Source organism: Haliotis rufescens, unplaced genomic scaffold (assembly GCF_023055435.1).
Source record: "Haliotis rufescens isolate VD_foot unplaced genomic scaffold, xgHalRufe1.0.p SCAF_2, whole genome shotgun sequence".
Lineage (NCBI taxonomy): Eukaryota > Metazoa > Mollusca > Gastropoda > Lepetellida > Haliotidae > Haliotis > Haliotis rufescens.
In genome coordinates this window covers 62064609-62092040 of record NW_025963890.1, presented here as the reverse complement: position 1 = coordinate 62092040, position 27432 = coordinate 62064609, and the positions used below count along the sequence as shown (strand labels likewise).

The 27432-nt window shown below is 39.0% G+C and overlaps 1 protein-coding gene across 25 annotated transcripts in view; it reads right to left on the bottom strand.

Annotated features, from left to right (window-relative positions):
* LOC124142441 (tyrosine-protein phosphatase Lar-like) overlaps positions 1 to 27432 on the bottom strand; it is a 483544-nt gene that overhangs the window by 15441 nt on the left and 440671 nt on the right. For 19 of the 25 annotated variants that reach the window (XM_046510959.2, XM_046510976.2, XM_046510967.2 and 16 more), the window contains 14 exons: positions 20360 to 20460; positions 19514 to 19712; positions 18339 to 18353; positions 17304 to 17315; positions 15154 to 15438; positions 12568 to 12876; positions 10817 to 11128; positions 10421 to 10708; positions 8712 to 9005; positions 4895 to 5182; positions 3823 to 3926; positions 2926 to 3139; positions 1669 to 1847; positions 717 to 905 (listed from right to left, as the gene is read on the bottom strand). In XM_046510959.2, coding sequence (XP_046366915.1) covers positions 717 to 905; positions 1669 to 1847; positions 2926 to 3139; positions 3823 to 3926; positions 4895 to 5182; positions 8712 to 9005; positions 10421 to 10708; positions 10817 to 11128; positions 12568 to 12876; positions 15154 to 15438; positions 17304 to 17315; positions 18339 to 18353; positions 19514 to 19712; positions 20360 to 20460 — 2789 coding nt within the window. The remainder of the gene's footprint in view (positions 1 to 716; positions 906 to 1668; positions 1848 to 2925; positions 3140 to 3822; positions 3927 to 4894; positions 5183 to 8711; positions 9006 to 10420; positions 10709 to 10816; positions 11129 to 12567; positions 12877 to 15153; positions 15439 to 17303; positions 17316 to 18338; positions 18354 to 19513; positions 19713 to 20359; positions 20461 to 27432) is intronic. The other 6 variants (XM_046510916.2, XM_046511085.2, XM_046510933.2 and 3 more) reach the window with 4 other exon arrangements.

Here is a 27432-nt window from a genome sequence, read left to right as displayed (position 1 = left end):
GAAACATGTATGTATAAGCAGATGACATTCATTTCTCAAAGGTGGTGTGGCTGTCAGATTTGAGCTCCAGTATTCATCTAAAGATAAAATCCCAGCATTCTTTCCGTATAAATCTTAAGATAAAATCCCAGCATTCTTTCCGTATAAATCTTAAGATAAAATCCCAGCATTTTTTCCGTATAAATCTTTAGATAAAATCCCAACATTCGTTCCGTATAAGTCGAAAGATAAAATCCCAGGATTCTTTCCCTATAAATCTAAAGATAAAATCCCAGCATACTTTCCGTATAAATCTAAAGATAAAATCCCAGCATTCTTTCAGCATAAGTTGAAAGATAAAATCCCAACATTCTTTATTGTGGAGATTTCAGTTTCAGTGTCAGGACAGATTTTCACTGTGATCCTGTCACTATTTTAACTAGAATTTAATATCTAGCATTTTCTTGAGTTCATGTTTTGAAAAAGAGCATTTATTCAGAGATGATGAGACAAAGTTTGCAAGTGCAATTATCTCCCCTTACCAATAACTGAACACAAGATAAAAAATAAGCACTTTTCAAATCTCTTTGACCTAGCTATCCACTGAAGTATCAATCTATCTACCCACTATCCAAGCAATGATCTGACCACATACACTAAACTTGAGCATATCTTTCCAAAAAGGTATTGTTTAATTAATAAGGGACCCCTTCAGTTGTGGATGAAGCTCAACTTACCGGATCAACGGAGTAGGCTCTCAAGAAGACCTTGTACTGGTCATCTTCATCAAGTCTACGGTTGAAGAACGCACCGTATTCCTGCCCATTGCCAAGATGGAAGTCTGGCGGGAGACTCCGGGAGTCGAATCGTGCTGCTATATAAGGATACGAGGCGGGGTTTTCCACACTCTCTGTCTCCTTGGACAGCTGAAACATCAACACCAACCTTGTTTATTAACATCAATCCTAATTATAAATTTATTAATTAACATCAATCTTGTTATTAACACCAGTCTTGCTGTTAACATCAATAGTGGTTTGATGCAATCGCCTGGCTTATGAGAGCCCATATATTAGAGTGAGTGAGTTGGGTTTAACGCTGCTTTTAACAGTATTCCAGTTATATCATGTCATGTCAGCTTAATGTGGGAGGAAAGCCCGAAGTGATGCAGGTCTCAGACGTTTACCACTTTGGTGAAACCGATGAGCTAGGGTCTGGTGCTAACAAACCTAGAAACATAAACGGGGCAAACCGGGATTCAAACCCACAAATGTTTCTGGCGTGCCCAAGGAATGCAACTCAGCAAATTGCGGTGCCTTAGATAACTGGGCCACCCGTGCCCCCAATATATTACAAGTAAAATCTACTTAATGCTCCATTATGAACATCACATGAACATCATCTAATGACAACGAGTAGTAGTTGTAGACATCAACAGCCCTAGCTAAAATGACATTGTTTCAGAAAACACTGTCAACTCTAGCAAGCCTACACTCAAGCACTGAACTGAGCAGGCTGGTAATGTCATTCTCTCCATATTCATGGCATCACAACAAGGTGTCAGACGCACTCACAAAATGAGACAAGGATTTCCTTGGTTTATAACTACATGTATTACTTCTTTTAACTTTCAAATAACTTTGAAACAAAGGAAGTACAAAATAAAGACAATCAAATTCCATTTCTTACCATTTCTAGCGTAAAATCCTGAGGGAGCTTGTGTATGTTGTGTTGATGTTGTTTCTGGGGAACAACTATCAGATGATAGTAACTGATTGGTCCATTTCTCTCTGATGCCCGAGACAACCGGAGAGTTATCTTCCCATGGGAAACCTTCACTACTTCTGGCCGATGCACACTAGGGGGAGCTGCAATCAGGGGTGTTCAAAAGTTCATTTGTGTTTTACACTGGACATTGCTAAATGTAGAAGTGTTAGGGCATGTCATAAAATTAAACAGTTTTTATTAACATGAAGCAATTAACAACAACAACAATAATAATAATAATGATGATGATGATGGTGATGAAGAGGACGATGATAATAATATTAAAAATAATAAAAAAGCTTTAGCACTAAACAATCGTAATGTAATTCTCAATGTCTTATTATAGAAAATCAGCATGTCATTTTACACATTTAGACACATGTGAAGATTTGTTGTGCATCATTTTATGACAAAATACAAACAAGCTATCAGACAGGTATTTTATTATTCATTGTCAATCTTTCAAAAAACAATAACTTCTCATGAAACAATTTCATTATTTATTCACACACAATTGATGACAAAACAAGATGGCCACCATCTCAGATCCATTTACAACTGCAGCACAAAACAAACAGATTCTCACTCCTGTACATCATGGATTCATTGGGTATACATTATTTGGCATAATTAGCACGATCAGGTCAAAGGGGATCCTGCTCATGATGTTGGTGGGTGCATAATGATAAACTTTATTACCAGCAAAGAAATGGTTTACTGCTTTTTCCTACTTTTCATCAGTCTTCAGGGCTCATATTTTGAAGCCCAAGGTTAGTCAGAAATCAAAATTAGACCCTTGAAACTCACAGATATTCTGCTAAACAACGTGCAATGACAATCGTTAAATAGGGGTCTCACGACTTATTATTGGTGGTTATAAGAGAAAGGACACTTATTACATTAATTACGGTATATATTCTCAAATAGGTTCCTTTTTTTTACTAAAATTATCAAAATCCATGCACATATCATGAGACAATAGAGAAAACATTTAAATATCAACTTATGATTGGACCAAATTGAATTCTTGAGGCCATAGTCGATTAAACACACCAGATTGTCAAAATTAGGGATTTAGGTTGAAGGAAGAATGTTCCTGATTCTTTTTGTATGCATGCTTGTCGAGACAGTGAATATCAGCTAAATGCCCAGTACTCCGTGGAGAAGCAAGATGCCTACCTTCAATGAGAGTCTCCACGATAATGTGCTGGTCCGGTCCAGCGTTGCCGTGCTGGAAGATGGCGCTGATGTTGAAGTCAAACTTCATCTTGGGCTGGAGGTTGGGCAGAGACCATGTGGTCATCTGGCCTGGGATGCGAACCTCCTCTCGAGCCTGGTAGATCTGTTTGATCACTCCATTCTCCCAGTAGTTCTTCACGCCCTCATACCTCAGCTGGGAACAGATCAGCCGTGGTTAGTTCAAATGGCACAACCGATGGTTTTAGCAACCAATAAGAGGGGATAATTCTTTTTATTTATACATTCTTTTTCGGGGTCTATCATGGAAGTTTTCTTCATTATCGTGTTTAATATTTCACATTGTTAGGTGCACATGATCACAAGCAGTAACAGTGAGTGAGTTGGGTTTAACACGGATCTTAACAGTATTACAGTTATATCACGGCGTGTCAGCTTAATGTGGGAGGAAAGCCCGAAGTGATGCAGGTCTCAGACGTTTACCACTTCGGTGAAACCCACGAGCACGGGTATGGTGCTGACAAACCTAGAAACATAATCGGGGTGAACCGGGATTCAAACCCACAATCATAGGTTTCTGGCATGCACAAGGGATGCAACTCTGTACATTTGCATCGCGGCGCCTTAGACGACTGGGCCACCCGTGCCCCCACAAGCAGTAAAGGCATTGCTACATTGTAGTGACGAATAGCATTAGCAAAAGCCATTAAAACAGTGTTTATGTTTCATAAAAACAAAATCCAATAAAAGTATAATTGGAATTGCATCAACCAAACATTTCATGAATAATGTTTGTCAAGAAATAAAATTCTTCCTTGAATGTCACAGTACTATTTCAATACTTTTTAGTTAATTTCCTGGGTACATCACTCATCTTACCTGGTATGAATTGACGTTCGGCTTGACTGGTTTATCCCAAGACAGCTTCACCATGTGCGGAGTACGCAAGGTGACACGGAAGTTCTGTACCACGTCCTGGCGGACTGAAACAGATAATAGATGTCAGTGCGATTCTGGGGCGAGTTTTTTGCATTTGTTTGCTTGTTTCTTTAATGCAACTCTCAGCAATATTCCAGCCATATGATGGCGGTCTGTAAATAATCAGGTCTAGACCAGACAATCCAGTGATGAACATCATGATCATCGATCCACGCAATTGGGATATGATGATTGATTGATGACCCAATCCTGTTAGTTGCCCATTACGACAAGCATAGTAGCGGAAGATCTATTTTAACCCGGATCTTCACAGGTTTCTAGGGTGGGTGAATGAATGACGTTAATGCCACAGTCAGCACTATTTCAGCCTTATCAAGGTGGCCTGCAAATAACTGAGTCAAATTAGTGACTGAAACATTTTTCAAACTCTTGGCACCTGCAATGTTACTGGGGGCCATTCATATTCTTGCCTTCATATTTCAACAGAGATAAAAAAAATACTTGAAATTTGGGTTCACCCATACTCTAAGTCTTTTTACAGAAGACAGGGACTTGAACCTAGGTCTTCAGTGTACACATCAGTAAACCACTGTGCTACTGTAGACAACATGAATGGTCTCACGCATTGAACCGATCGCAGATCTGATCCCGAGTTTTTAGCACAAAGAGTGATAGCATGAACAACTGGTGCTCCTGTAGACAACACAATGTGTCTTACATAAATCACCAACTGTAGAACGGAACCCAGGAATTTAGCTTGAAGAGCGGCACCACTCAAACCGATATGTCCCACTCAGATCTCTGATCACTCATTTCAAACACTTTAAAAGTGAGTGCGTATGATTTTACGCTGCTTTTAGCAATATTCCAACAAAATCATGGTAGGGGACACCAGAAATAGGCTTCACACATTGTACCCATGTCGGGAATCAAACCCGGGTCTTCGGCGTGACGAGCGAACACTTTAACCACTAGGCTACCTGACCGCCCCTCAAACACCTTAGAAACTCACATGGTGGTATGAAATCCGTGGTGACCATATCGGACAGATTTCCATAGCGATCATCAACCGAACGGGCTTGAATCCTGACCGCATACACGGTGTGGGTTTCGAGCCCGGTAATCTCAGCCACAGTGTAGGGCCCTGTCTCCAGGGTCTGCCACACCTCCATGTCGGGGGTCGCGAACATGTTGTAGTAGATCTTGTAGCCTGCCACAGGAAAGTCTGGTTCGTCCCATGTCACCTCGATGATTGAGCTTGACGTGCGACGGATCTTGACATTCTTTGGCGCCGGAGGCACTGAATCAACAGAATTGATAAAATCAGAATAAGTCCAAAACACAAAAGCAGACAATGTGGTAAAGGACATATTAAAAAATACTTTATATAATCACATTGACAATGTTAATAAACAATAACATTTTTTTCTAATTTTTTAAAACATCGATTTGAACCAGATTTAAAGTTTAATAAATCACTGGCTTAACAACTTGAAAACAGTAAGTTTGGCGGAGAAGGAAAGAAAACTGAAAAGCATGTAAAAAACAACATTTACAATTTTTTGTTGAAGAAAAAGTGCAAGAAAAAAGGGAAATTAAAAGACAAATGTCGTCTGATTCTTTCTACATCACTCGTTGAGTATCATCGACAAAATACAAACAAAGTGTTTAACTTGTACTACTTTATTACAAAACCAGGCTGCTTCGAACAGCCTGTTGCTGACTTGCTCTTTTAGACTAGGGATGAACAGCATCTCATGGATTCAAGCAAAACACAGAAATAGGCGCAGTTGGCGACACGAGACCAACACACTTGTCCACATGACAGTCTGTGGTTCTACAGTAAAACAGTTTTGTGTCGGGCAAATATCCAGCCCTAAGATTGTCGTTGCTCCCATACTCAACACAGACTTCCGCAAATTACAAACTCGGGTATTCCACATGAGCAAACACCATACCTACTGGGCCACTAGGACAATGTGAAACTATTCATGTCAATCAGATATGTTTTTCTTTCTGTTTGTTATTAGCAAGGGCAATCAAGAAATTGACATATATAACTCAGTCACTTTTGCAGACACAATTGAGATTCATAAACCATACAGTTTTTACACATAAGAGATAATCTTGGATTTAAAAAAAATATAAAATTATTTATGACAAAACTTGGAAAGAATATAGTTGATGTCTTGTTTAAAAGACTTTAAATATGAATCAATATTATATTTATTACAAACCCGCCTCACATTTTGGTTTATGCAGTCTGTAAATAATTGAGTCTGGACCAATGATATTGTAAGTGAAAAATGTCACACAATCAACCAGTACACCTAGCCTTACAACCCGTCCATTTTGTCCCCCATCATCAGTTGCTAGGGACCTAGTCTAATCTAACCAATAATCCAAACAGGTGCCAACATTACGTGTTCAACAAAGGATTCTAGCACTTCATCTAACTGTGAAGGACATTTCATGATAATATATCCCAAAATGGCTGCCATGGTGACCGGGTTTTAACATTCCATCAGAATTCTGTGAGCAATATTTAGGAACATCACTGATGGGGTCATATACACAAATGCTAGCTTCTTAAACCAAGACTAGAGGAACTAAATAAACGGGCATATGAAAGTTAACTGTTGTAGTGGTAGAAAAATGAACATTTCACCCACTCCCCTCCTTAAAAATTCATGAGAGGCAAAAATAACATTTCAATAAGGCCTCCATGGCAGACTTTTGTATTCAAAATTGGTTTTATTTTTGTGAAAAACAAAATTGCTGTGATAAAAAATGTTAAGCGTCAGCTACAGGACAAGTTTATGATGGACAACACTCCGCACCACAAGCTCACTTTAACTTTCCGTTCATGTGAGACAAAACTGTAAAACAAGAACAGTAAACTCTGTGCTTCACATTTGTGATCCAGAATATCAGACTGTTAGCCATAGTTAATCCCAGGACAGTGCCACACTTAATACTTTGGTCAACACCTGAAAAATACTAAATCATTTCAAACTCCAATCATAAAGTTCTATGGCCTGTTGTTCACTTTGCCTACATCATGACCTAATTTAGCCTTCGTGATTTGATGCTCAAATCTATAGAAACGTAATTGTGTGTTCTCTCTCCGACATTGAAACAACCTAGCTAATGTCCAAAATTAAAGAAATATTCGGGTAATTTATTTGTTTTGCATTGATGTTGACAAGAAAATCTTACAAAAATAATGACTTAATGTTTGCATTTGAACACATGGCAGTGATAGAAAGAAAGGGTGATGTACAATACAGTGGTCAGAGTGACATACAGTTTAGAGTGAAGGCAGATTGTTCTGAAGATAATCTAGGAAAGAAGGAAGAATCTGTGAGGGGCAGAAAGTGATTAAGGCCCGTTAAAGGACAGCAACAGAATGTGGGACACAGAGTCATTGAGAACTTGAGACTGAAACAACCACACAGTAACATGGACCAACTGCTGATGAGGGGGCACCTGTTCACACTACAGTGTCAGAAAGAAAGGGTGGGTGGTTCTCAGGTCCTTGAGGTTTGATATAGTATTTGAACCTGGATACCCCATAAAGTCTTTTTTCTTAACATTAATGTTAGACAGGACAAATACGACGATCCTGTATATATATATTGTATTTGTACAGATTATCACCACACCCCCATCTCACCGAGGCTCCTAGGCTCAAGACAATCTTATGGTCTATGTAGAAATTATCACCCACTGTTTTCCTATAAAGCCCCATATCATTCTGAACACCCCCTTCTGACCGAGGCTCCTATAGGCACAAGACAATCTTATGGTCTATGTAGAGATTATCACCTGTTTTCCTATAAAGCCCCGTATCATCCTGAAACACCCCCTTCTGACCGAGGCTCCTATAGGCACAAGACAATCTTATGGTCTATGCAGAGATTATCACCCACTGTTTTCCTATAAAGCCCCGTATGATCCTGCGACACTCTTATCTGACTGAGGCTGCTAGGCACAAGAAGACAATGTTATGATTCTATTGTATACATATGGCTACAAGTCCAAGATTTGACAAACATTCCATCAGCTGATGTTATTATTTACACCGACCCCTGGAGGAGATATTAGGGAGGCAATTATTCTTTGATCCTACATTTGAAAACATACGGTGATACAACGTGTAAGATTGATTTGGGCAACAGAGGCTGAACACCATCTCGACCAGAACTTTGGATCTATTGACCCAAGTATTGAGTTATGAGGAAATGAGTTAAGAATTCTATCAATCAATTTTTCAGCTGAACCACGGAACTTGTTTTAATTAGGATCGATACCACAGCCTCAGTGAAATCCAAAATAAGAACTATTGAATACAAAAACTGTAAATAATTCATCATAGCATAATGTCAACTCATCGTCTCCCAATAATGATTACGTCTATTATCAGTGTTTGAAATATAGGGGTACATGGGTCTTCTGCTGGGGTATAAATCTAGGAACCCGCTAAACCTTCAGCTCTTACCATAAGGGTTATGACAGGGACAACCGAACTTACTGGGGTCTTCTGCTGGGGTATAAATCTAGGAACCCCTTAAACCTTCAGCTCTTACCATAAGGGTTATGACAGGGACAACCGAACTTACTGAGGTCTTCTGCTGGGGTATAATCTAGGAACCCCCTTCAGCTCTTAACATTAGGGTTATGACAAGGACCCTGAACTTAAGTTTGAACACTGCATCACCTTATGATTGCCATGAGTTTCTGCATAAGGAGTTTCAGTTGGATGAGTGACTGGCACAGTAATGTCCTGATTGTTTCAGCCTTGTTAGTGAACACCATTGAATACTCACTATGCCCGAATGTGCGGAAATGCAGATTGTTGCTCCAAGGCCCAGACCCTTTGCTGGTGTATGCCTTGATCTTGAAGCGATAGTCTGTGTTCATCTCCAGGCCAGTGATGTCGACGTAGGTGTCAGTGACGTTCAGGTCCTCCTCGTTGATGGGGTCCGACAGCTTGTGGTACGTAATCTGGTACATGACAATGTCCCCATTACGCAGAGCACGAGCTGGCAGATCCCAAGTGAGGTGGACACTGGTTTCGCTGATGCCAGTTGCCGTGAAGTTCTGAGGAGCACCTGCTGGAGCTGAAAGGACAAGTGAGTGAGTGAGTGAGTGAGTGAGTGAGTGAGTGAGTGAGTGAGTGAGTGAGTGAGTGAGTGAGCGAGCGAGCGAGCCTTATACTACTTCTATGAAAAACTTAACAACTTAAAGTGCTTTCGGGTTTAATCATGAGTACTGGGTTACCTGTTACTGGGAACATATTTTTACCACAGACAAATACTGATTGTAACTCTTATATTTAAAACCATTCCTATACATACTGGTACCTCAACTTCTACATGTCGCAACTCCTATACCTCGACTTGTACATGTCGCAACTCCTATACCTAGACTTGTACATGTTGCAACTCCTATACCTAGACTTGTACATGTCGCAACTCCTATACCTAGACTTGAACATGTCGCAACTCCTATATCTAAACTTTACATGTCGCAACTCCTATATCTAAACTTGCACATGTCGCAACTCCCATACCTCGACTTGTACATGTCGTAACTCCTATACCTAGACTTGTACTTGTCGTAACTCCTATATCTAAACTTGTACATGTCGCAACTCCTATATCTAAACTTTTACATGTCGCAACTCCCATACCTCGACTTGTACATGTCGTAACTCCTATACCTAGACTTGTACATGTTGCAACTCCTATACCTAGACTTGAACATGTCGCAACTCCTATATCTAAACTTCTACATGTCGCAACTCCTATACCTAGACTTGTACATGTCGCAACTCCTATATCTAAACTTGTACATGTCGCAACTCCTATATCTAAACTTTTACATGTCGCAACTCCCATACCTCGACTTGTACATGTCGTAACTCCTATACCTAGACTTGTACATGTTGCAACTCCTATACCTAGACTTGAACATGTCGCAACTCCTATATCTAAACTTCTACATGTCGCAACTCCTATACCTAGACTTGTACATGTCGCAACTCCTATACCTAGACTTGTACATGTCGCAACTCCTATACCTAGACTTGTACATGTCGCAACTCCTATATCTAAACTTCTACATGTCGCAACTCCTATACCTCGACTTGTACATGTCGCAACTCCTATACCTAGACTTGTACATGTTGCAACTCCTATACCTAGACTTGTACATGTCGCAACTCCTATACCTAGACTTGTACATGTCTCAACTCCTATACCTAGACTTGTACATGTCGCAACTCCTATATCTAAACTTGTACATGTCGCAACTCCTATATCTAAACTTGTACATGTCGCAACTCCCATACCTCGACTTGTACATGTCGTAACTCCTATACCTAACATAACTTACAGGCTAATTCATAGACTTGAAGAATTACATGACTCTTATTTCTTCTGTACATGCTACTCTTGTACCTGTCAAAACTCCATTACATAAACCAGGATTTTGATCACTTTGTTGAAAGAGTACAGTTTCTGCAATGCATTACCTCCATCAGGTGTCTTGATGTTCTCAACAGCACGTTCCCCATAGTCAACATCATTCTTGGCCGACACTCTGAACTCATACGTGGTCCCTTTGTCAAGAGAGTAAGTCACAAAGGAATATTTCTCCGCAGGAAGAATCTTCTCTTCGTAACGCTCCCCAATACGACCCCATATGATCTTATAATTTTCCACAGGACCATGTGTCACACGAGGTCGCTGCCATGTGACCTTGACCCTTGGAGGATCTTCTTGGATGAGGTCTACATGAAGATTCCTGGGTGGCGATGGCACTGAAAACAAATGCAAAAATGTCATCCTCGTTCACACATAAAATCAAATGTGATTGAAGAAGGAAGAATCTTTAAGCCAAAATGAACCGAAAAATGACCTTCACCGACCTGCACCCTTGGTAGTGATGACCCTGGCCTTGCTCCGGATCCCGTCCCCCTTTCTTGTGTAGGCGGCAACCCGGATGTTGTATCGCGTGTCTGGTTCCAAGCCTGTTATAACTGCCTCGTGTTTCGTGCCATCAAACGTGTCATGAAAGCGGGCTTGTTTGCCCGGTATTGTTTCATCATTGCTGTCCACTTCATAGAAGTACACCTGGTAGCCTCTAATGATTCCATGGCGTTCAATGGGTTCACGCCACTCGACATAGATGGCGGTAGAGTTGATCGCTTCCACGCGAACTTTCCTCGGCTCGCCAGGAACTAGACAAAAATTTATCATTGTTCATGCAAATGTTTTTTTTTGCAAAATACACAACAAAACAAAGAAAATATGCTTTCAAAATTTCTGAAATAATCAAAAAGCTTTAGGATTAAAAAATTTAGAATTTCGATTCTCTGGACAGGCAGAATCAAAGTCCAGAGTTCATGCATGTCTTGATCAGAAATCAACGGAACAAACCAAAACTAGAGAACATGCTTTTTCTACTGAAATTCAAGATTATCAGTCAATAAGCTGGAGACTGAGTAAATAGATTGGAACGAAACCAGAAAAAAACGAGACATGCTGATGAGAAATTATTTAAATATTTCGATATTAAAACGTGTTAATTGACATCTGGGGCTCTGTCACAATTAATTATTGGAAATTCAAATGTGAAATTATCAAAGGTTAATGTATTATTGATAATTTTATATCAGATGAATAGGGAAAGCCATAATAAAATGGAGACAGGAATCATATCTACAGCATTCCACACAACAGATTGTATTTCATACTTGATGTGGTTTTGTGCTTCAAGGGTTGGGTCAGAAAATGTTAGTACTATCCTGGGACACTTGCGTATGAAAATTGGGAGCCTAGCAACTCAAAATATTTTTCACTCTTACAAATCAAAATAAATTTAACTAAGAATAAATTCAAACTTAATGTTCAACACAGAATCAAAATAAAGTGTTTTAGGTATGTTTATTATTAAATGCGGTATCATCAATTCAAATATTTCTCGACGGTAAGTTTATTCGTTAGAAATTTGTAATCTTCGGCTCCTTTTCAAACGTGTCCGTAGATAAAAAGGCTGAAAGAGACGGAGTCATCAACAAAGATGGAACGACTTCCATGTTAAAAGACAGCATGAAAAGACCACGAAACTTCACATCAAGTACGAAACATCGAACAAGAAAAAGCTGCATGCACAATTTACAGACAACAAGATCTAGAAGAAAGTACTTACAGTTAGCATTCAAGCTGTTAGTATGAACCGACACACGATCCTGATACTAAGTTCGGTTACCAGTCTCATGAACGAACTCGCTACACTTGGGACGTAGATATTTCTACTAAAGGATGCTACTGACAATTACACTCGGGTCAAGTCCATTATATTGTTAGTTTCCATGGCAACAGTGATGAGTTACGGTGGTCGGGAGGGGTTATTTTGATACGGAAATGAACATGGACACAATTTGACCTAGAATTAATTTGGAATTGTCAATTTTGACTACGATGACAATGAAGGCCAAGGATTGTCAGTACGAAGGGATGACGATGGCTTCAACCCAGTGTTATATATATAGGAGCACCCACTAATGCCCAAACGTCACCTAGGTGATTAGAACTCAACAAACAAACTGCCACCCAAACAAGAGACCGGTTAACTTGTGAATTAAACAGCAAAGGGAGGCGACTCTTGTGTACGTACCATCCTCTTCCGTCTCCACAATGATTGGCTGAGATGGAGGCCCATCACCCACTGCTGTGTGGGACACAACCCAAATTTTGTATTTGGTCGCTGTTTTGAGATCCTTGAGGGTATAAGACTTAGTGTCACCGTTAACTTTGGCGACCATAGCATCACTGTCGTTCTTAGCATCGGCAATTTCCACATAATAAATCTTATACCCAGCAAGGTCGCCATTTTGTTTGTCAGCACTGGGAGGGTCCCAAGAAACTGTGATTCGGTGGGCGTCAAGGATTCGGCCACTAACTGCCTTCGGTGGGGCCTCAGGGACTGTGTGATTAGGTAAAGGGGGTGAAAAACAAAGTAAATAATCGAAATAAAACTAAAACATGTTCATGCAGTGTTGACAAGATGGCAGGTATGCCTTTCATGCAGTCTCATCATACTTGGAGTCTTGTTACTAGCTACAGAGTTATTGCATCTGCGAGCATGACACAGAGCAGCCATCTTGGTTTTGTTCGGGCAGTCAGCATCAGGATGGGATTATAGTATCCCTTACTGTTTCCCATGCATAAGGTTATGGTCATGATAATTTGTGCTATTGTAACTGAAACAAATTCAACAAAATTCAAATCATCAATTTCTTTTCTCTACCTTAACTCAAAATAAACTAATTGGGGCGTGGTGTGGGCAGGATCTCCATAAATCATGATATAGTTGTCAAATTACTTGAGACTTCAGTTCATAAAATAGAAACTGAAACGGATTTAGGGATTGCATTAAGATATATTCCAACAATGTCATGTCAGATAGTCCCACAGAACAGGATTCACATATCTATGTTGGGATCTGAACCGATGTAATCTGTCAAAATGCTACCCGAACAGATTTCTCCGTTATGAATGAATTTATATGAATATTGTCAACATTTTGCGGTATATCAAAAGTATTCACAATAATCCAAGACGGCAGACATGAAATGGCTAAGAATTTCACTCTCCTATTTTAGGAAATGAAATATTAAATGCTTTCCTCGAGACAGTTGAGATGCATTGAGAGTTGAGATGCATTGAGAGACTTGAGATGCATAGTGAGAGTTGAGATGCATTGAGAATTGAGATGGAGAGAAGCTCCTTGCACGTCCAGGATGACACAAGTCAACCGGTGTTTTGACATTCCAGGCTATGAATTATCATGCATGAGTGAGTGAGGGTTTTATATTGCCTCAGCAGTGGAAACCAGCAATGGACACAAATTATAATGTTGGGAATCAAACCAGGCCTTTGGTTTTGTTTGTTTGTTGTTTAACGCTGCACTTAGCAATATTCCAGCTTCATGACGGCAGTCTATAAATAATCGAGTACGGACCAGACAATCCGGTGATTGATATCATGAGCATTAATCTACACAAATGGGATACGATGACATGCATCAACCAACAGCACTGTAGTTTGTATATGAACTAGAGCTAATTAGATTTCATGAATACTTTTGATACAGCCCTGTAGTTTGTATATGAAACTAGAGCCAATTGTTGGACCATGGTTTTTGGCAGTGGTGACTAAAACCGAAAATCAATTCCACGAAATGGAGATCCTGCACACACTACAAACGTGTGAAAAAATCATGTTTAACTAAACCTTGACCTAAATACTCTCAAACTAAACTGCCCATGTCTTGCACTCATCAAACGTTTTTGGTTGAGAATTTCAAGTGAAGAATTAAGAGTGGTGCTATCTCTCCACACGTGCAGTTTGCTAAGTATCAACACATGATTGGTGAATGGAAGAACAAACAGAAACAATGTTGATGTGCATAAACGTAAGGGAACAATCTCTAGGATCTTTTATTTCGATCCGTGACCTTTCTCTATGCTAATCTCACTTACCTTAAATTTAGTCCCTTAATATATAACACATCACAATCAATCTGGACTAAACTTGGTATGTGAGCTTTGATCCATTGAATATCTACAACAGCTATTCTCACTGTATAGTGTTCACAACAACAACATCAAGTGGGTATGGATCTCATTTCTAAACAGTATATACACTCTAAATATATACACCAAACAAATGAATTTCAGGGATCAGGATACATAATAATATAACCAATGATACTACCAAAAACTATAATCCTTAAACTAGTCTTACTTTATGCACAGAAACATTTTTTCTTCATAATAAATATTACCTTCCTGTATTACGTTGTCATCTGTTGCTAACGGCAATTTAATTTCTTGATATCTTATAACAATTACGAAAAACATTATTTCTTATATTGGAAGATTTTAAAAGAAGAAATGTCAAGATCAGGTTCATTATGATTTGAAAATCAAATTATCTTAATCAAGTTCCTGAATCAAATATTGCATAATTTACTTCTGTTTACTTACCTTTGACCAAGATCCCGTGAGCTCTTTCATCATAAAATCAAACACAAAAATCTCGCAAAGTACTGCACTACAACAGTTAACTTAAAACAGTGGCTTGGAAAAAAGAACTGATTACAATGGGACCACTGCCACAGACAATACTTATATATGGGCCACAAAAAACTTATCAACAATACTGCAACAGGTACTACAACCACTGCGGAAAAACTCACTGAATTGTTTCGTCTTCGCTTGTATCGTGGGCGTCTTGGGTCCCTCGCCTCTTTTTGACTTGGCGGACACTTGGATATGATACACAGTGTCTGGGGTCAAGTCTGTCAGGCGGAATTTTGCGACAGGCGGGTTGATACTCAAGCGGACATTTTGGCGGAAATGTGAGTCATTGTAATAAAGTTCGTAACTGTCGATGGAATCTGCTTCCTGGGGAGGATCCCACACAACATCGATCTCATTGGCAGAAATGGGGTCAGCATGAAGGTTGAGAGGTTGATAAGGCACTATAAGAGATTCAAACATACATAATGTACGCAAACGACAAAACGCGCTAAAATCTGCAAAACAAGTTTGGCATCATTATTCTACAATACAATTTTGCGATCGTTAACAGCTTTGCGGCATGATTGCAATTTTGTCTTTTATTTGCGCAAATATCCGAAATATTTTGGGAGGTTTGCTAAATTATGCCCATAACATAATTTCGACCTATGGTTGGTTGCATATGCGCTTTGTGCACACAGATCTATTGAAGCAGAAAGCATGTCGGCATCGCGCACAGTTGTACAACTGATGCACATGGTGTTGCATGGGGAGTGCGCAATGGCTCTGTTGAATTCATAGCATAAACACAGGAAAAGTTGCATTTTCAAAGTCTCTACCACAGTTACCATTAAGTGTGAGACAATTGAATATACTCATGTCTGGTATAACCATTTCAATTTGGTATGTAATGTTCCAGTCAGTGACCTATCTAAAACTTGTATTTTGAATTTTCTGTGCTACATCTTTGGGCATTCATCCTAAACAACACAAATGAACATAAATCCTTATTTTCTGTCAAAATAATAATATCACACATCACAGATTAAAGTTCCACATCTATGTAAGTAGAGACAGAAGAACGTTACAATATCAGATGGTGTATGATATCAAACTAATCCAAACAAAAGCCCATGAAATGTACGGAATTATCATTTATCAAATTCATGTTCAACTGAAAAGAACCCCTTTGCATGCAAAATCATATTTCGTATATTTCCATGACAACATGCCTTTGTTGTCATAAATCTTAAAATCAAAACTTCGCCTTATTCAAAATAGGACAAGATCTTATTAGGAATGTCAGCATGCATAAATAAGATGTATTTTTTTATGAACAAATTTCTTTCAGAATGAATAAATCACAAAAATATTTTGAAAATACGTTTTGAGGAAAGTTGATTCATGCTTGAGAGCAGACAAAGCATGTATATGTAAGATATCTGTCATGCTGATCTTATTTAATAAATATTCCCTTTGTAACATATTCTCAAGGTCATACTTAAGGTACATTGATTCATAACGGTTTCTGAAATAAATGAACGTGCTGACTTATTTACTTCAAAGAATTACAAACTTGAAAGCTTTTGTGGCCCATGTGTGTCTAGGCAGCCATGCATTAGATAATCTAAGGTATCGTGTCCTACACGTGTGTTTGGTTGTGTGATGAGCAGGCATTCCCAAATAGTGTGTTCATATCTAAAGGCTGTATGTAGATTGGTCTCCATTCCTTTCTCGTGATATCTATCTGTGACTAGAAACATTCAGTGGTGTGACCTTCTTTGAAAATTTGACATTTGTGTTTTCATTCCATGTGAATTTCTAGCTGTGAGTCAGTTTCTGGCTACTTTGGATGCGCATTAGCCATGAAGAGTGACAGATCAGAAATAGGTCCCCGCACCATGTTCGCTTTAACCTCGATCCACCGATATCAGAATGCTAAAATACGCAGTGTTTGGGTGGAAAGGGATTAAAATGACGCATAAGTTGGATTGGGGTGTCATGTGACAGGACAGTGTGGAATTCTTCAAACTTGAAAAGAAAAAAATTATGGAATGAATGATTAACAGTCTCCCGCGATACTTAATCAAGAAGTCTGTGAGTCTTAGAGTTATCCCACTTGTGTCAAAAGATTATTTGAAATTTGAATAAAGGAGACAGTGATAACTGTCAAAATACAGAAGTTTCAGATCTGGTGAAGGTCAAAATTAGCAAAAATCCATTCAGTGGTGGAATTTCGTTTAAATTTTTTATCTATTTTTTTTGCAGACATATATAAGTCAATCGCGGGAGATTGTTGAAGTGAATGAAAGGGTATAACCCTCACCTGGCAGCCCAGCTGTAGAGGTTGGAGGAAAAGAAATATTAAATTGGATTATTAGTTGCAGGAAGGATGATACAATGGCTACAATGTACACATATAATGACTTGTGACAATTGTTAGGCAAAGGATTCTTCTAAATATATGCGCGCTTGCAGCCAGCGCTTACTCCTGGAGTAAAATCAGATTGGTAAGGAAACGGCTATTGCTGGTAAAATATAACATGCATATGTTATAATAAATATATCGCTCAGTTAGCTTTGTCATGTCAACGATGCGCAGTTGCTTCAGCAGTTAATTTGCTGTGAAAGGTGCAAATATTGTTACCTAGTCTTAATCTACAGCAAGCAATATTAACCTGCCAGAAGCATTTTCCTTTGAAATATTACTACAAATTGCTACAGCTTACTGGAAATGTGAAAAAAGAGCAAAAATAACAATTGCAGAAAAACTTTAAAAACATTGACTACAGAGGTATATCCAGTCATATACGGGTGCAATGTCACAGTGAAAAAGGAGAGAAAAAAGTGAAATTGGGTGAAAATTGGTCCTAAAGTCATTCGATTGCAAAGTGCGCAACCCTACCTTGTTAACACTGACAATCAACGCAAACATCATATTGACTACAAATATACGCAGCACACAATCGCGCTAACATGAAAAATAGCAAATATTGACGGACTGACGGACATATATATATGTATATATATAGACAGCCAGAGTATACATAGAAGAGCATACAGCATGCGAGCCAGCGCACTGCGGACGTGGGCGGGCGCAGAGGTCACTTGTACAGGTCAAAGGTCACATTGAGTAAAAAAAGGGAGAAAACATCAAGCGGTCTTCGGGACGAAGACTTAGAGATGTCACTCGATGCATCTGATAGATAACTAACACATCGATAAGAAAAAATACTTCGATAGATTCGCAGACATGCAATCCAAGTCGGACAGAGTATCTCAAAAACTGTAGAAGACGCATGGTAGTGTTTCCCTACATAGGTACGTTAGAATACCTCATTCTTGTCTTCTCCGAACTTACCATCAAATATGGGCGCTGCAATGACATGAAATAGTCAACCAAACAATTCAACACTTGGCCTTCACACTCGCTTAATATATGTTTTCGGCAATTTATTTCGCTTGCAAATTCCACTGCGTGGAAGGGCCAGAAACGCACAGAAAAGAAATTAAGGGAACGAAAGAAAAGTAAACAAGGCCGTGTGATAAAAATAAATGGAGACTCTTGGAAATATGTGAGAATAGAATCAATGTGTACACAAAATTAATGTCTTCTCATCAAAGAATTACTGAATGAAAATTAAAAAGGTTTGTCATGTAACGAAACAATCAGAAAGTCATAAATATTAAATCTAAAATCATATGTTAACTTGTCAATTCATAATTCAAACAAATTTAATGTTTAATAATATCAGACAAATAATGGAAAAAGTCGGACAAAGAAAGTGAGAAAAGTTGAAAGAAATGTCGGGATGCCAACTGAAACAGCGCATATGCAGGGTCTTGTTTAGAAAGGGGCAGCCAAAAACTTAAACTTGAGGGCAGGGGTCAAATCGCTCGCCATATAAACATTCCGGTTTCTCTAACCATGACCTTGTCATGAAACTATGTCATGCAGAACCACTACATAATGCATTGTGGTATATATCACAGAAACAAATCAAACTCTCCCAAAAGGCTTCAGAAAAAGTAACCAAAATAAAAGCATGCATATAATTTAAACGCATTTTCGCATTGTCATCAAACTCGTATATATTTCAGAATGTAATTTGTACTATATATGTACATAGAAGGCGGAAAACAAAAACACAATCGGTTCTCAGGCTATTGGTTTTTTTTATAAAACTGGTGCAGGCACGGCCTCTTTTTGGCACTGTGTGAAAAAATGTTCTACCCAAGTGTTAGAATATTGCCTTATGTTAATCGACAAGCAGAACAAAATGCTGTCATGCGGGTAGCTTTACTGCTGCAGGTGACACCTGAGAACCATGGATTTCTTTTTTCGGCCTAAACATGCATGGGATTGTTGAGTTCATGCTAGGGAATAGGGATCACTATAATGCACAAATATAACTTGCTGAGTTGCAGGTCACATCAGCATACGTATGTCATGTTGATGGTCTAAGCATCCTGAAATCCAAATGAAAATAAGCGAAACATGCCTGACGGGCGCGGTCAAAGGGAGACGACTCTTACCTCCTTGTGTTGTCAACACTTGAATAGGGTGTGACATGGGTCCCTGGCCGATTCCAGAGAAAGCTAAAGCACTTAAAGTGTATGTTTTATTGGGTTCTAGTCCACTGATGGTAGTCAGTTTATTGTCATTTGTAACTTCCTGCACATCCCAAAAGAAGATTGGCTTCTGTGGTAGTAAAGTGTAGAACACTTTGTAACCCTGGAAAACAAATACATACATTAGACAGTGTTTGTTTGTTTGTTGTTTAATGCCGCTCTCAGCAATATTTCAGCTATATGACGGCGGTCTGTAAATAATCAAGTCTGGACCAGGCAATCCAGTGATTGATATCATGAGCATTGATCCACGCAATTGGGATACGATGACAGGCATCAACCAAGTCAGCGAGCCTGTTAGTCGCCTCTTACGGCAAGTATGGGTTGCTTATGACCTATTCTAACCTGGATCTTCATCAGTCACAAGAGTGAGTGAGCTGGTGAATGGGGTTAATGAAGGAATAAATTGTGTTGCAGTCAAGCCCAATATCATATGCAATACAACCTCTGTATATCTGGGTCATTAAACATCCGCTTCACATGGATCTTTTGATTGATAAGCTAACATTTTAACCACCTATCTTCTTACAGTTCTACAAAGATATCTCAGCCCAGAGACAAAGTCTATGTTAATGAATAGTTGAACAGTTGTAATGCCAACATTCCAGAACAATGGCCTAAGTCCATAAACCCAGTTTTACATGATTAATAAGGTAATATTAATGATAAAACATATTCAAATAATGGGCACAAAAAGTACACATTTTATATATGGTGATAAACGTCTTAACACCATGGCAGAAAGAGTACCTGAATAATTCCATTGGGTATTTCTGGTTCATTCCAAGACACAACAATGGTTGTGGAGCTGGCAGCTCGCGCCCGGACGTTACGGGGAGGACTCCCAGGAGCTGAAGACACAAGAAGTAAACAATAAGTACATATTCCCCTTCATGTTATATAGCATCCATATGCAATACGTTATCTTGAACAATGTTACAGACACCTCAATGCAAGACAACAGATGCATATGTGAATATATAGATATACAACATGCTGTATCTAGCTTTCCTCCACATTCACATACTTTTATAGCTTGTCAACACCTCAAACCTAAGGGTATTTTATAACCAAAAATACACATAACTCTTTGGAAAATCAGAACAAAATACTATATAACTTGAAAACAACTGGCCTGACACTATAACTCACAATAATATGTTCACTTTAAACACAAATAAATTAGAACCAATAGAAATGATATTTAAAAATCAGGACTGATTAGTGTTTTAATCTGTAAAACTAGGACATAATGTTTATAATTAAACATCAACAAACATCTGAGGCAAAAAACAACTGTGTTGGACAACACACACACAGATATGGAACGTCTAGATAAGAAAAAAAAATCAGTACAAATAAACACAGTGAAGAAAAATTAAACACAAATGTTGAGACATCTTACATTCTACCCACTTATTTGCCTATTCAAATCAAACAAAGCAACAAAATGACATTTGCATAAACATAAAAAAAAAAAATCGATCTTATGGAACTTTTGTTGAAATAAATCAGAATTCTAATTTCAAAACTCAACCAAACAATTGCCCAACATTCAACTATATATTACCCTGATGAATGGCGATACAACTGCTTAGAAAAATGAGATCCTTAGAACACAAATGGCATCGGTAATGGAACCCTTCAGCAATGTCTGCTAATTAATCATGTGGGGGCATTCACAAATTAATCCTGTAAACTTCCTAATTCATAGCATCCTTGAATATGTCCTTATACTGGATTGTGTCTTCGGGTTGTGTTGCCCCACGATGCAGCCTGATGCCACACACATAGTTTACTGCAAGGGTTGCACACAGACCTGTGAGCCTGTCCCAGTGTTATTTGCAGTAGATTGCCAGTTATACAATTAAAACTAGACGCTGTTAAATTTCAGTATACAGCGCATGCCCATGCTGTTCTGGCGTACATTTGAACTCAACAAGGAGAGATTACAAGCAATTTCTTCACACACTGGAAATGTTCAGTCGACAGATAATGAATAATTTTCCTTAGTTGATGTTCGAGGGAAATTCAAATTCATATATTTGTACTAATCTTGTTCTATTGACTGTAGAACAGCTTATTGTGGTCAGTGGAGTAATACTGAAAAAGGTCTTATAATAGTCAAAAGAATTGATGAGTAGTTAGGTTGTAATTCAAGGTCTTTTCACGTTATTTGTTGTCTAAACCAATCAAATACTATCATACTGTTTGGAAATAATTTAACACAACTTGATTAAACAGAAGCGGTGAGGTGAAATTTGGTTTAACATCGCGTCAAAGATTATTGCACTTATATAGCGATGCGCATGCATGTGTGTGTATGTGTGGCTGCTTGTACTAGTCTGGACTAATGCCAATTTATAGTGCTAGCTCACTGAGATACCATGCCGCAGTTTAACATGAACACCTCACTCAGACACAGTATACTGACTAGTCCTTGTTTTAGCCCCTTTATGCCGAGCACCAGACAGTGTAACAACAAGTACCATCTTTTAACGTCTTAAGGTATGACGCGGCCTGGGATCGAACCCCGGACCTTCCGCTCTCCAAGCGGATGCTCTACCACTAGACCACAGAGGCGGTATTCAACAGAAGAGGAGAATGCATTACTTGAGAGAGGGTTTGAGCCTGAAGTTTGGAGGTGTATCTTATCTACACAGTAGGAGTTTGTCCTGATGCATTCAGTGTGCGATCAGCAGGCGATATTCCTTGTTTACAAGATATGCGACAGACTGCATGTTAAGCAAATCCTGAACATAATCATCTGTCTAGGCTGGGAAAGATAACAGCACTTACTGTTGGGTTTCTATATAATTACAGCCTATTACACTAAGTCCTCTCATCGCTGGGAATACATAATGTACTGACGGGTTATCTCTGCCGATCAGCCACCCACTGCCACAAGACTCATCAATACTCTACTCGGAGACACATCCCGACACACCTTACCACTGCCACAAGCTGGATCAATCAAAACACATTCTGACACAGACACGCCTTACCAAGGCCACAAGACTCATAAATCAAAACACATCCCGCGACACAGACCACGCCATACCACTTCTTTGTGTGTTTAATAGAATTTCAAACCCTTGCGTCAACTCGATCCATGTCCTGCATCTTTTTCAGGAGACTTTACTAGGCTGGGACATAGGTAATTCTACCCGACTCTAGCTTCAGACTAGATGCTAATGTTGCCGATAGGAAAGTGTGATAGATTAGCGCATCCTGAGATAACAGCAAACCTCAAGAACCATTAATTTCTAACAATGAACTCACTACAACTCTTGTTCTGTGTTTTAATTGCCTAATATTCACTTTGCGTAACTTTTAATCTGGTGTGTATAGTATTGGTTTATGTGCAACAAACTAGCATGTGCTGGACCACAAATCCTTGACCAGAAATAGCCTGCAACGTGCAGACCCATACCTGTGAGGTTAATGGCTGCTGTGTTGAAGATTGGTGAGAATCAGGGGACTTGGGAGAATCACATCCGTGCACCAACCACACAGACAGGCACATACCACACTTCCTGCATCTTGATGGGAAAACATTTACACACATGTCCGAGTGGTCACTGACTTATCTCAGTGGTCAGTGGCTGGCCAACAGATTTCCGCCTACCGGGCATGTTGGACCAAGTCTGGTACAGAGGAAATGGCCCTATCTGACAAAAGATAGCCTTTCCAGGCTATTTGAATACCAGACACCCCATCAGAAATAGGAACATTTGAGATGCGAGTGACTTAGAGATTGGAAAGAGTTCAAGTCAATTATCTCAGCATTTGGTCTGTGTGAATGAGAAGTGGGTTAGCCAAGTGGTCAAAGTGTTTGCTCATCATGATGAAGACCTGGTTCAAATCCCACATAGAACACTTTGATGCCCTTTCTTGGTGTTCCCACCTTGAAAACAATTGGTGTATCGTGTACTGGTTCAGCTCCACCACTGGGTACAAACTCCATGACACAGCCAGGTCCAGCTTAGCAGGCATTCGTTAACATCAGCCAGTAAGATTACATCACAAACCACAGGATGCATAGGCAAGAATCAAACCACCTCCTATGACGCCCAATCAGCCATTCCGCAAAGTGATCTATCTCAGCGCTAAGATGATAGTAACTCCCATACTTGAACACAGACTTATGATAGTCGTAGCGCTAAGATTGCTTTGTGGAACGGCAGCTAGGTCACGATGTAGCCACTCATTTTCTTCTTGCGAATACAGGGTAGAGAAGTGTTGATGCTGCCGAGCAAGATTAGGATGGTCTGAAGCACTGCATCCCTCATGACTGATATCATACACACAGCAGGAAGCTGACATATTGAAGGTCAGTACCGAAATCTGAACCTCAACTTATCTGTGATATAAGAGTTCTTTATAACATCATTTTTCACATCAAAGGTCTATAACATGCTAAACATATTCCACATCTCGCGGAACTACACCTGCCAACAAGACAAAAAGGCAACTACAGAAAAGTTCCATATCTATAAACAAAATCTTGACGCATTACTTCCATCAACTTCAACTGAACCATTTATAACCATTAAAAAATGCACAACTTTCCGATTTAGCTATCAGCAGGTAACTCAGTGAAGATTTCATCATGAAAACTTGGCATTCAAAACCAAGACAACAAACACAAAGTTTTGTTTGTTTGTTTGTTGTTTAACACTGCGCTCAGCAATATTCCAGCTTTGACGGCAGTCTGGACCAGACAATCCAGTGATTGACATCATGAGCATCGATCCAGGCAATTGGGATACGATGACATGCATCAACCAAGTCAGCGAGCCTGACCACCCATGCTTGTTAGTAGCCTCTTACAACAAGCAAAGTCACCTTTTACGGCAAGCATGGGTTGCGGAAGACCTATTCTACCCCAGATCTTCAAGGGTCCAAAAAGTAAGTGTAACTTCAGCATTATTCACACTACATTATAATGTGAAACTGGCTTGTGTTTGGTATAGTACCATTACAGAATGCTTGTTTTTAATCCCCAAATATGTACATTCTACCCATCTTATCAAACCAAACTAGGTGTTAATAGGTATCAACAGAAAACTGCTGTACTGGTATTTATCAGTGAAATGCGTTTTAAGTATCATGGCTTTCCCTGGTGAATCTGCTACAAGCAACACAAGTCAAAACAAATCAGCAGTTTCCTCACACAGCAGTTGTCTATCAGTAACACTGGCCCTCTAATGGCCGCATTGAACATGTGCTGGGCTGATTAAACACCATCTTTTACAACCAAACACATTTCAGTCGCTCATCATCACATTTCAAAGTGATAATTATGCCGCATTTGTCCTTGCTTGTCTTTCTAAACCTGCAACTCTAGATACAACTACCTTCCTATGTAGCTGGCAATATGGAAATGAGGTTTTAAAACATGAGAAAATCAGATTGAATTTCAAGAATATTAATCATTGAGACTTGAATCCTACTTCTCTTTTAACCAGTTTTGACACTGTCATTAGCATGACACTGAACTCAAGCATATGGTGTAGCACAATAGTTAGTGTTCAGGCTTATGAAGAATGGCTATGTTTGATTCCCTAAAGTGCATGCCATTCTTTGAAACATTCAGTTGTTTTCAATAACTGATCATGCCTTACGAATCATGTCAACTTCTCGATTTGCAGACAGATAATATGACAATGTTAGAAACCTCAGCACTGTGTCTGACAATGCTCTACCGCCCACCTATTCTATGTTGTCTCTCACTACATGTCTTATTGAAAAGGGTTCACACTTTAAACAGTCAATACTTAATGAAATATTACGTTTTATGTAAATAATACCTTTGAAATCAACTGCATCCTTGGCACGAAAGAAAGGCATGTGGCAGCAATGGAATCCTCCATGAATCATTTACTTCGTTTCATTATTTGCTGGAAACTGTCTTTGATACGATCGCTTTACAAAGCATGATGGGTAACAAAGATTCAGGGTGTTATCTAAAGACAAGGATAGTCCAAGAACCATACCATTGAAGTTCAATGCATAGTTTGCCTGGAGTTCAAAAAAAGTTTATTTTTTTCCTTTTATATCCAAAACACAAATAAACACAGAGAGAAGAGCCTGGTAGACCTCTGAAGGAGCCAGCAAACTGTATGGGAAATGGAGATAGGAAAATAAACTGAAAACAGCCCCAAACCTGAACGCTGGATTAGGGCCATGGGTAAAACATATGGCTGGCATCAACACAAGACAGCAATACTACAAGGATAGAGGGCTTGTACACTTAGAATATTGTCAGAACCAGCAATTCCAAAATGGATGGCTGTCAAACCTGGAATCTCTTGGACTCACAACTAATTGCCATGTATTGATTTTCACCTTGACTGGCACAAACTTAATTAGCCTGAAATGAATATAATATAACATCCTGATTGAAAATTTTACCTTCAGGCATAAAATGAATTCTACTCCAGTACGTCCAGTTATCTTTGGAATTGTGTATCACCTGGTTTTAATGCATGGAACCTAGGCCAAAACTAATCATTAGATTTCCATGACTGCTTCACTGACTTCAAATTCCCCACCTAAGTTCCATTTTATTGCCCATTTTGATCAAGGTATGAATAACCCCACGGTGTAGAATACACATTTAGGAGGCTATGTCATCTTTTTCTATTTTCCCGAAATTATCTCTTAAAATCCCTCCAAGAGTTCACAAGGTGCCTTCACCACACAACGATTGTAAGTGATAATTTACAAAAATATTAAAAAAATTTAATGATTAATTCATTATGGACATATATAATGCATAGCATCATTTTTACCACATACAACCGAAATTTAGATAAAATAACATTAGCAGTGAAATAGAAATAAATATTCATTAACTCTTTCAAAAATGTTTTTTTTACACTGTGACCAACCTCTCTCATTTGTTAAGACTTGTTCATGATAAAGATCATTATCAAATATTGAGTTTAATAATACATAATCATGCAGCCAAAAGCACAATTTGCAACCTGGCCCCGGGATCATGAAAGTGGTCTTAGCTCAAATTTTGTCTTAAGTTTGTAAGATTTTGCTTAGCTAAGATTCGGTCTAAGACTGGATCATGAAACGGTCTCAGCAAAATCTTAGCTAAGTCTAAGTCTAAAACCGTCGTCATAGGGACACGCGCACGTCGTTCTACAGATCAAGAGGGTTGAATCGGTCTCGAAAAGTCCGATGAATTGCTATTTTGTCCTTTTTGGCCCTTAGGCGACGCATGAGGCGAACAACCTCCGCCATCTTTCTTGCTACAAATTTTGTCTTAAGTCTACTCAGGGGCAGTCTTTGGACTTAAGATCAAATTTTGTCTTAGACTTAAGATATTCTCACCGATTGAGCTTCGTGATCCCAAATTTAAGACAAAATTTGGTCTTAAGTCAAAATCTTAAGAGTTAAGACAAAATATGGTCTTAAGTTAGTTTCATGATCCTGGGGCCTGGTTAGCAATTGTAAAGCAATAGCTTCTTTTCCTCTCACTGCTTTTGAGAATAACGTCATGAATGCAAACAATGTTGTTCCCCCCCTGCAATAATGATAAGAAAAACAAGATGTCCCATCACCATCCATAACACCATGATCTCACTGACTGAGTAATTGCTCCTCAGAATGACAACATGTCATCCCAGCGAGGTGTTTGGGAACAACCTATTGCTGGCACTGTGAAGATAAGGACGCCATGCATTGTAGACAGGGAAACATCTAGGACAGAGTTTGATTATTATTGAAGATCAGTTCAGGTTGTTTCCAGTCGATAACACAATTACACAAAAACATCCTGGTACTTCTGTTCTTTAGGGTTTGTT